Genomic DNA, 11,447 nt, shown 5'->3' on the forward strand with positions numbered 1-11,447 from the left:
ATTAATAATATGAAGTGATTTTGGCAAACCGTCTTTCATTATACATTTCTGTAAATCAAATCAAGGGACATGTAATTAGTTGGCGTGGTGAATGAAAGAGGACATTCCTAAATGTCAATCCCAAAGCAGAGTACCTCTTGGCCCACAGCCACTTTCCTAATGATAAAAACAGATGTTACAATGGACCACGACACAGCCAAGGGAAGTTCCACATCTGTCTCTGCACCGTGTACACACGCACGCACACACACACACACTCACACACAATCATTTTGGATGAGACTGTTGCGTCTTGTGTTGGGTCTGGTTGTCTTGCCAAAAGCACGAATTTGTGTGATGATTTTTTCTTTGCTGGCCAGTTGACGGGGTTGCTATCCACCAGCATCCATATGAGACTAGAATACAGGCAGTGCATGTGACCCGAATCAAGAGGTGATGCAATACACACAGCTGGGTACTATTTCAGAAGATCCGGTTACACAAATGTCCGAGGTGGCAAAGGGCCGGATGGATATTGTTATTTATCGGCGTAGTCACAAACCCCGACCTCGATACCCATGCGAACCCAAACTGCCATTTTAAAGCTCAATTATGGCAATTGTACACATTTTGCCATGTCTTATGTGTTTTCATACCTGAGTGACTCAGCAAAATCAAATGGGGGCCACCTGGGATGTCAAGAGTAAAAATGCATAACAAGAGGAAAACATTTCCACATGCACTAACAAATTTCTAAATTAAATTGCACCTCGTGACGACATTCTACGATTATAACTCTCAACAGCAGTAAGTTGAAAGCCCGACAGTTCCTACATTTTTTATTTGACAAAAATGTACGTCAGGACCGCAGTCCATATCCACCCCTTTCTAGGTCCAGATATGAACCGTGGTCTGCCAGTTGAGTGTGGCTGGCGTAGGGTCTAGGGGTTGATTTGTCATTGGGCCCTAGTCTGGAAGATGTCAAACTCAGAGGAGGGGTACAAACCAATCGTGCTACATAATTCCCTTAGTGGATGACAAAACTCCCCATTAGAGGTATTATTGTACAAGGAGTGAAAAGAAACACACAGCATGTAGAGTTGTTTCATAGCGTAGAGCGCTTTAGGTTTACATTGTGGGTCGGCGTTTCTGACCAGCACATTCAATGATTGCCTGCCTCCAATTTATTCAGTTCCCAGGTGAACAATTTCATAAAACATTTTTATCATAAAAAACAACTGGTAAAGTAGGGGTTCAATGTGAAATGCAAACTAATAGGCTAATCAAAACTACAACAATGGAGAGTAGTGATTGGCTATCACAACAGCAGCAGAAAACTCCTTGCTTTGGGATTACGAAAAGGGGGAAAAGACTACTTCAGAAAGGCAGAGAGAATAAACTAAACTGGATTCAAAATCTATAGCCAATCACTACTCTCCATTGTTATAGGTCTGATTAGCCTAGTAGTTTGCATTTCACATTTAACCCCTTTAACCATTTAGCTGTGGTGACTAGGAAAATGTCAATCACAGGCAGAACCTATTCATAGACGTGCTTATTGATGAAGGTAACTTATTCCCAGGGGACTTTTGATACAGCCGCTACGCTTGATCTAAATGTGAACAGGCATAGCTTGTGGTACAGTTTTGGAAACATAAGGTATGTATCTTTCATATCAGCAAGAAATCATTTTCACACAAAAAAAGTTTCATTAATACACATCTTTATAGGGTTAGGGTTAGTGTAGGGGTGGCAGGTAGCCTAGTAGTTAGAGCGTTGGGGCAGTAACCAAAAGGTTGCGAGATTGACAAGGTAGAAATCTGTTGTTCTGAACAAGGCAGCTAACCCACTGTTCCTAGGCTGTCATTGTAAATAAGAATTTGTTCTTAACTGTCTTGCCTAGTTAAATAAAAAAAAAAAAAGTATTTCCACACTGCCATATCTCCATGTTATAGTATGTGTTTAAGGAAGACAGCTAATTTCCACAGGTGGTCGCCTCTATCTAGCATCCTCTGAACACCTCTGCAATGGAAGAAAGCCACCAGAAACATGTTGTAACCGAAAAATACTGTCGGTTGCAACTGTGATAAAGCCGGATAAAACAGTGTACAGGCGGCAGGTAGCCTAGCGGTTAGTGCGTTGGGCCAGTAACCTAAAAGTTGCTGGTTTGAATACCCAAGTCGACATGGTGAAAAATCTGTCTGTGCCCTTGAGCGAGGCACTTAACACTAATTTGCTCCAGGGGCGCCTTACTACTATGGCTGACCATGTAAAACAATTCAATTTACTGCACCTATCCGGTGTATGTGACAATGAAACACATTTTTTTAAGTGCATCTTTTGCTGTTGTGAAATTATTTTTATGTGATATGAAAGTTCCTAGAACTATATTGCAATTGAGAATCGATTCACATTTAGATGGAGTATTTGTCTGTTTTGGCTGCTAGAGCCTGTCTACTTTTGAAAATGAACATATAAGGTCATATATGGACCTTGGGGAGTAATGGTAGGCTCATCTACACTGCTTAAGACTACATTCTTGGGCTAAGGCAGACCCTAAAGACCAAAACTGTGCACAAACTGACTCACACAGGAGATAAATTATTCAGCTGTGGCGACTGTGGGAAAAGCTTCAGTCTCAAAGGTTACCTAAGGAAGCACAAAGCAACTCACACAGGAGAGAAACCATTTATCTCTGGAGAATGAATGGTCAGACTGGGGTTATTGTTGATACATTAAATATATACTTTCCAAAAAAGATCTCCGTCCATTTGTCAAAAACGATTTTTCATTCATTTTGAACTAATTCTGCAAATTCATGATATTGAGTATTGATATACAATCGACTCCTGAGAAATAAATGATTCTCCCAGATCATCCTATACTTATGATAACCACTGTTTATCTAATGTTTTTTTATTTTTTAAAGGTAGGCATCGTTTCACTTTACTAGTCTGTGGACTGGCTGCCTTGCACAGTAGTAAACCCCCAACCAGCTGGCGGGGCTGTTGTGTTTCTGAGCTTGCCACTCGCTAGCTAGAACTAAGGAATCGTCTAAAATTCCTGGAGTAGAACACGGAAGTAGGATTGGAGACGAATTTGTTTTGATTTTGAACATTCATTCTGTTGACTAAAGAAATACCAACTGACTCAGTTGAATTTGCAACGCAAAACTAATTTGATAGAAAATGTCTAAACTAGAGTTCTTGCGTGTATTTTTGAATGAGCGTTTAACGGCTGCTGCTGTGGAGATTTTCGGGGCAGTTGAGGAAACGGTAGTGGGGTACCAGGAGGAGAATGATCGGCTACGGAGACTGCTGTGTATCACACCAAAGATAACATGTATAGGTTCGTATGTTTACTGAACACAAATATAAACGCAACATGTTACAGTTTATATAAGGAAATCAGTCAATTGAAATAAATTAATTTGGCCAAAATCTATGGATTCCACATTACTGGGAATACAGATATGCATCTGTTTGTCACAGATACCTTAAAAAAGGGTCGGGGCGTGGATCAGAAAACCAGTCAGTATCTGGTTTGACCACCATTTGTCTCATGTAGCGCGACATATCTCCCTCGCAAGGAGTTGATCAGGCTGTTGATTGTGACCTGTGGAATGTTGTCCCACTCCACTACAATGGCTGTGCGAAGTTGCTGGATATTTGCGAGAACTGGAACACGCTGTCGTACAGGTCAATACAGAGCATTATAAACGTGCTCAATTGGGTGGCAAGTCTGGTGAGTATGCAGGCCATGGGACATTTTCAGCTTCCAGGAATTTATGTTCAGATCCTTGCAACATGGGGCCGTGCATTATCATGCTGAAACATGAGGTGATGGCAGCGGATGAATGGCACAGTCATGGGCCTCAGGATCTCCTCACAGTATCTCTGCATTCAAATTGCCATTGATACAATGGAATTGTGTTCATTGTCAGCAGGTTATGCCTGCCCAAATCATAACCCCACCGCCACCATGGGGCACTCTATTCACAACGTTTACATCAGCAAACCGCTCACCCACACAACAACATACACAGTGAAGTCTGTTATGATGGCGAACTGCAGTCAGGTCAAGACCCTGGCGAGGACAACGAGCAAGCAGATTAGCTTCCCTGAGGCGGTTTCTGACAGTTTGTGCAGAAATTATTGGTTGCGCAAACCCACAGTTTCATCAGCTGTCCGGGTGGCTAGTCTCAGATGATCCCTCAGGTGAAGAAGCTGGATGTGGAGGTCCTGGGCTGGTGTGGTTACACATGGTCTGCAGTTGTGAGGCTGGTTGGACCTATTGCCAAATTCTCTAAAATGACGTTGGAGTCGTCTTATGGTAGAGAAATGAACATAAAATGATCTGGTAACAGCTCTGGTGGACATTCCTGTAGTCCGCATGCCACTCCCTCAAATCTTGAGGCATCTGTGGCATTGTGTTTTGTGACAAAACTGCACATTTTAGAGTGTCCTTTTATTGTCCCCAGCACAAGGTGCACCTGTGTAATAAGCATGCTGTTTATTCAGCTTCTTGATATGCCACACCTGTCAGGTGGATGGGTTATCTTGGCAAAAGAGAAAGGCTCACTAGCAGTGATGTAAAGAAATTTGTGCAAAACAAATGGATAGAAATAAGCTTTTTGTGCGTATGGGAACATTTCTGGGGTTGTTTATATTTCAGCTCATGAATCATGGGACCATCACTATACATGTTGTGTTTATATTTTTGACAAGTAAGTCATTTTACATAATAAATGTCAGTTTAAGTTTTGAACATTTGTAAATGAATTAAAATATATTTTTTAAGAGGTTGGCTTATTTGGAACACCTATAATTTTTTATAATATAATAATTTATAATGACTTTAAATAAAGTCATAGAACTTCACAAGAGATAAATCTGTCATTTTATATCTACTCCTACAAAATTTAGGGCAGTAAATGTTAGAAATGTCTAAACTTCGATTCTGGTGGGCTTAATAGGTACACTTAAATAGGTATACTTTGAAGGTACTTCACACTGAAGGAAGTTAAGCGACATGAAAGCCACCCTTAACAAAATATTGTACACTTAATCCTCAGTGCAGTCAACGTGATTTCCTGTGTTTTATATTTTTTATGATAAGGCCCTTTCGGTGTAAGAGCTGTTTGAAAAGAGCCATTTCATTCCGTTTTGGTGGGATGGAGTTTTGTCCTACCTGGTGACATCACCAGGCGGTAAAGGAGTTAATAGACCAATAAGAAAGAGTTCCAAACTTCTCTGCCAATAACAGCTTTTTTGTTTTGTTGCCCATTTTTGTAATCGGAAGACAAAACTCTACACACATTTTACATACGTGCCACTTTTTTCTTCTTTTTTAATATAGTTATTTGATATATCAGGGTAGGGCTCGATTCAAATAGAAGGCAGTCAATTCAGAAAGTAAACTAAAATTACAATTCAATAATTGTAAAATGTTCATTTATTTCCAATGAATTCTCAATGAACTGACAAGTAGAAGCTATTTCTTTCCAAACTATTTACATTTCAGAATTTTAAAGAAAAATGACCTGAATTGACTGCCTTTTATTTGAATTGAGCCCAGCTCTGACATCTGGATAGATTGTACTTAAACATATCAGGTAAATGTGAAATAGTGTTTTCAGTCAGAACTATTATAAATCATGAGCTTTTAATCCTACCCCTTAGCTACCCTCAGCCAACCCCACCTATTTCTGTACACCACCCACTTATGATTTCCATTTTTATTTTTTATTTTTATTTCACCTTTATTTAACCAGGTAAGCAAGTTGAGAACAAGTTCTCATTTACAATTGCGACCTGGCCAAGATAAAGCAAAGCAGTTCGACACATACAACGACACAGAGTTACACATGGAGTAAAACAAACATACAGTGAATAATACAGTATAAACAAGTCTATATACGATGTGAGCAAATGAGGTGAGATAAGGGAGGTAAAGGCAAAAAGGCCATGGTGGCAAAGTAAATACAATATAGCAAGTAAAACACTGGAATGGTAGATTTGCAATGGGAGAATGTGCAAAGTAGAAATAAAAATAATGGGGTGCAAAGGAGCAAAATAAATAAATAAATAAAATACAGTAGGGAAAGAGGTAGTTGTTTGGGCTAAATTATAGGTGGGCTATGTACAGGTGCAGTAATCTGTGAGCTGCTCTGACAGTTGGTGCTTAAAGCTAGTGAGGGAGATAAGTGTTTCCATGTGCCATACATTTTGAGCCTTTTTAATTGCATAGTATCTACAGATTGTAAGTCAAAGATTTATATTTTTACTAAGCATTATTTTGTTTATTGACTATGGTTTTCCAAATCTCCCAACTGTGCTATTTGTAGGGTTAGTTTTAGGTGAATGGAGTGATTTTTCTGCCATTCCTGAACCTGTGACCAGAAACAAGCTACATAGGTTCAATACCAGAATATGTGATCTAGTGATTCTGTCTCTTTGCAACTATAAAAGCTAGTTTTCAGATTTCCCATCCCCACTCAGAACATTCCCAGACAGTCCTAGCAGAAATCAAGGAATAGCTCTTTGTTAAGAAACTAAACTATATGACCAAAAGTATGTGGACACCTGCTCATTGAACATATAATTCCAACCATGGGCATTAATATGGAGTTGGTTCCCCCTTTGCTGCTATAACAGCCTTCACTCTTTCGAAAAGGCTTTCCACTAGATGTTGGAACATTGCTGCGGGGACCTCCATGCAGCCCCAAAAGCTTTAGTAAGGTTGGGCACTGATTTTGGACGATTAGGCCTGGCTCGCAGCTGGTGTTCCAATTCATCCTTAAGGTGTTCTATGGGGTTGAGGTCAGGGCTCTATGCAGGCCAGTCAAGTTCTTCCACACTGATCTCAACAAACCATTTTTGTATGGACCTCGCTTTGTGCACGGGGGCATTGTCATGCTGAAACAGGAAAGGGCCTTCCCCAAACTGTTGCCACAAAGTTGGAAGCACAGAATCATTTATATCATTTATCATTTATCATTTAGATTCTGTAGCTTTAATATTTCTATGGGGCCTAGCCCGAATCATGAAAAACATCCCCAGACCATTATTCCTCTTCCTCCAAACTGTACAGTTGGCACAATACATTGGGGCAGGTAGTGTTCTCGTGGCATCTGCCAAACACAGATTTTTCCTTCGGACTGCCAGATGGTGAAGCGTGATTCATCACTCCAGAGAATGCGTTTCCATTGCTACAGAGTCCAATGGCGGCGAGCACCCGAAAGAACAGTTATTGTGCTGACGTTGCTTCCAGAGGCAGTTTGGAAGTTGGTAGTGAGTGTTGAAATCGAGGACAGACGATGTTTACGCGCTGCACACTTCAACACTTGACGCTCCCATTCTGTGAGCTTGTGTGGCCTACCACTTCACTGCTGAGCCGTTGTTGTTCCTAGACGTTTCCATTTCACAATAACAGCACTTACAGTTGACCGGGGTAGCTCTAGCAGGGCAAAACATTTGACATACTGACATGTTGGAAAGGTGGTATCCTATCATAGTGCCAATTTGAAAGTCACTGAGTTCTTCATTCAGCCCATGCTACTGCCAGTGTTTGTCTATGGAGATTGCATGGATTCGTGCTCAATGTAATACACCTGTCAGCAACAGGTTGTGACTGTAATAGCTGAATTCCTGATACTTGCTGGTTGAAAATGCAATCTACACAGGATCTTCTAATCAGCCTGTTTGCATGGGTGGGAGTTTTGGCTTGCCTGGTGACATCACCAAGCGGTAAATTGGTTGATATACCAATAATAAAGACAGTTCCAAACCTCTCTGCCTATAACAGCTCGTTTTAAGTTTCCCCCTCCCCATTCAGACCACTCCCAGACAGTCCTAGCCAAATTCTTGCTTAAGAGCAATTTTTTTGCCATTTTAATGGAAAACTATTACAGTAAGGTGCCTAATTGTTACCCAGAAATGATTTGATATTGATTTAAAAACAGTTGCATTGGTCCTACATGTAGTTCACTACTCCCCAACACTGCCAATTAGCTAGGCAGGCCAAACGCATTTTCATGATTAACTAATATCATAAAAATCAATAAATCATAGCACTTTTTGGGGCTCGTTCTACAGTTTTTACCTGATTAAGTTCGTCCCTGTTGATGAAAAATTTTCTTAAAAGTACTGTTTCTGCTTGCTGTGGTTGTGGATTTTCGATGTATTGCCCAGTATCAAAACCCTAGTTTCAAATGTCCAATTTCATAACCAATATGCTGAACTTAGTCGTGATATTTGACCAAAACATAAAAAAATACTCTACACGTCACACTTGTGTTCAGATAACTTTTATTTTGCTCAGTTAGCACCTTATCTACCACATAGAGGCACTCTTTCCTCAGGTCTAAAAAATATCCCAATGCCCCAGGGCAGTGATTGTGCCCTGTGTAGAGTGCTGTCCTTCGGGTGGGTGTCCTGACGGGTGTCCTGACTCTCTGTGGTCACTAAAGATCCCATGGCACTTATCGTAAGATAAGTGTCCTGGCTAAATTCCCAAGCTGTCCCTCATACCATCACGGTCACCTAATCATCCCCAGCTTACATTTGGCTCATTCATCCTCCTCCTCTCCCCTGTAACTATTCCCCAGCTCATTACTGTGAATGAGAATGTGTTCTCAGTCAACTTACCTGATAAAATAATGGTAAAATGAAATAAGACCATACTACTTCTGAATGTTTAGTGTAGCTAGGTGTACTCAGGCATGTCTAAAGGCTGATGACTGTATGATTCAGGTGTTCGATTTAATTATGTGGTATATAGCAAACCTCTGCTCCTCTTCTTCCTTCCAGACTCCCTGCAGCTCTCTCCCATAGTTTCAGAAGAAGAGGCTCCCCCTGAGCAGCAGCACTGTGAGCAGGAGTGGAGCCCCAGTCTGGGGCAGGAGGACCCAGGGCACACACAGATTAAAGAGGAACAGGAGGAACTCGGCACCAGTCATGAGGAAGAGCAGCTTCAAAGGCTGGAGGCTGATATCATAGAGTTTAAATTCACTCCTTTCTGTGTGAAAAGTGAATGGGATCAGGAAGACCCACTTTGGTCCTTGACTCTTCCCCAAACCCAGACTGTGGAGAACAGAGACAGTGACTCTAAACTAGTGGATTCTAAACCTTTTGGCACTGTGACCCACCTAAAGGGTCTCGAGAATCCCTGTGACCCTCCATATAATCAAAACAATGACTCCAGCTATTTCTCAATTGTAAGCCGCAACCCAGTAGGACTTGACATTAGCCCACCATTGGGGGAACAATGTTCCAAACCCACCACCATGTCTAGAATAACTCACCGCTGCTGTGACTGTGGTGAAACATTTGCTCAGAAAGCTGACCTGCAGAGGCATGTTACTCTCCCCGAGAAGAGACCCAGTGAATGCCGCTTCTGCAAAACAAACTACAGCTCCACCTGTAAACTGGAGGCACATGTCCGACTCTGTCATGGTGGGAAACCCTACACCTGTCCTGTTTGTGGCGAGACCTTCAAAGTGAAAGGAGATCTTTCCAAACACACAATGATTCACACAGACGAGAAACCATTTAGCTGTAGCTGGGATGACTCTGGGAAGAGCTTCAATCTCAAGGAACACATAACCATAGATATACTGACCGGAAAGAAACCATTTAGCTGTGGTGTCTGTGGAAAAGGCTTTAGTCAGAAGGGTTCCCTTAAGAAGCATATATTTACTCACACGGGAGAGAAACGATTTACCTGTAGTGACTGTGGGAAAGGCTTCCATCAGAAGTGGACCCTATCTGAACATATACGTACTCACACAGGAGAGAAGCCGTTTAGCTGTGGTGACTGTGGGAAAAGCTTCAATTTGAAGGGGAACCTAAGGAAGCATAAACTGACTCACACAGGAGATAAACCATTCAGTTGTGGTGACTGTGGGAAAAGTTTCAATTTGAAGGGGAACCTAAGAAAGCATAAACTCACTCACACAGGAGAGAAACCGTTTAGCTGTTGTGACTGTGGGAAGAGCTTCAATCTGAAGCAACACCTAAACATGCATAAATTGACTCACACAGGAGAGAAACCATTTAGCTGTGGTGACTGTGGGAAAAGCTTCACTCAAAAGTCTAGCCTGCTGACACATGTGAAAACAATCCACAAAGGAATAAAACTGGAGGAAAATTGATAGAGGCAATTCAATTATGACAAATAGATATTATGTAAGAAGAAGGAAATTAAAGGGTAGGATGTGGACATCACTCGTGGGGGGGGGGGGGGGGGGATTAATGATGAACAGAGTATTTTAGGAAACACACAGACCTGCTGTTCAAAGTCTGTTGATGTTTTCACGGCATTAGAAACAGGAATTCCTCTTAGTTTGTTTTGGAATTTCTCTCAGGGCGATGAGAAAATGGTCTGACTGATGTTATTTGTACATAATATTTTTTTTAAAAAGGTACTTTCCATAAAATGCTATAAACTGTTTCTCATCCATTTTGACCTAATGCTGCTTATCTATATGATAACATAAGCTGCAGGAGAGTACAATTTTGGTCTGATTTTCTTCATTTTAGGTTAAAAAGAAGAGTGTCGTCCTCTTACATCTGTCTGTACACTTGATATGTCGCTGTGGTTTGTATAATATTATTTAAGATCGTGCTGTCATAATGCATTTGATGTAAGCAATTGTGGGCCCATTTTGAATCTAGAATGACTCCATTACCCACAATGCTCATCGACTGGATTTTTACACAATTACCATGGCAATTATGCGTCACAATAATAATATACATTTTTGCAACATGCAGCAATCCATGATATTGAAGGTAAGGTAACACTTTACTTGACACCCAGCAGCATAACACATTATGACACGGTCATAACTACTTTATGGCTGGTAATGACACCTACAGTGCATTCGGAAAGTATTCAGGCCCCTTGACTTTTTCTACATTTTGTTACGTTACAGCCTTATTTTAAAATGGTTTAAATTGTTTTTTCCCCTCATCAATATATACCCCCTAATGACAAAGAAAACTTTTTTTTAGACATTTTACAAATTGTATTACAATTAGACTGAAATATCACACATAGATTGCGTCGCTGCGCAGCTATTTTCAGAGATAGTTGTCCTTCTGGAAGGTTCTCCCATCTCCACAGAGGAACTCTGGAGCTCTGTCAGAGTGACCATCGGGTGTTTGGTCATCTCCCTGACCAAGGCCCTTCTCCCCCGACTTCTCAGTTTGGCCAGGCGGCCAGCTCTAGGAAGAGTCTTGGTGGTTCCAAACGTATTCCGTTTAAGAATGATGTAGGCCACTGTGTTCTTGGGGAACTTCAATGCTGCATCGTTTTTTTTTGTACCTTTCCCCAGATCTGTGCCTCGAAAAAAATTATGTTTCGGAGTTCTACAGACAATTCTTTCGACCTCATGGCTTGGTTTTTATAAATACCTGTTTTCACTTTGTAATTATGGTGCATTGTGTGTAGATTGATGAGTATAT

At 41.0% G+C, this 11,447-nt stretch overlaps 1 protein-coding gene across 1 annotated transcript; it reads left to right on the forward strand.

Annotated features, from left to right (window-relative positions):
• The first annotated feature begins 3,018 nt into the window (after positions 1-3,018).
• LOC110500419 (zinc finger protein 501) lies at positions 3,019-11,170 on the forward strand. The gene is made up of 2 exons (XM_021577792.2): positions 3,019-3,327; positions 8,790-11,170. Exons 1-2 carry the CDS (start codon positions 3,168-3,170, stop codon positions 10,130-10,132), a joined length of 1,503 nt encoding a protein of 500 aa, XP_021433467.2. The 5' UTR covers positions 3,019-3,167; the 3' UTR covers positions 10,133-11,170.
• The last annotated feature ends 277 nt before the right edge of the window (positions 11,171-11,447 follow it).

Source organism: Oncorhynchus mykiss, chromosome 21 (assembly GCF_013265735.2).
Source record: "Oncorhynchus mykiss isolate Arlee chromosome 21, USDA_OmykA_1.1, whole genome shotgun sequence".
Classification (NCBI taxonomy): Eukaryota; Metazoa; Chordata; class Actinopteri; order Salmoniformes; family Salmonidae; genus Oncorhynchus; species Oncorhynchus mykiss.

Excerpts from the sequence above, each read along its gene's own strand:
- LOC110500419 (XM_021577792.2), top strand. The coding sequence starts at position 3,168 with ATGTCTAAACTAGAGTTCTTGCGTGTATTTTTGAATGAGCGTTTAACG. Across the intron at positions 3,328-8,789 it reads ACCAAAGATAACATGTATAG|ACTCCCTGCAGCTCTCTCCC; the intron begins GTTCGTATGTTT and ends TCTTCCTTCCAG.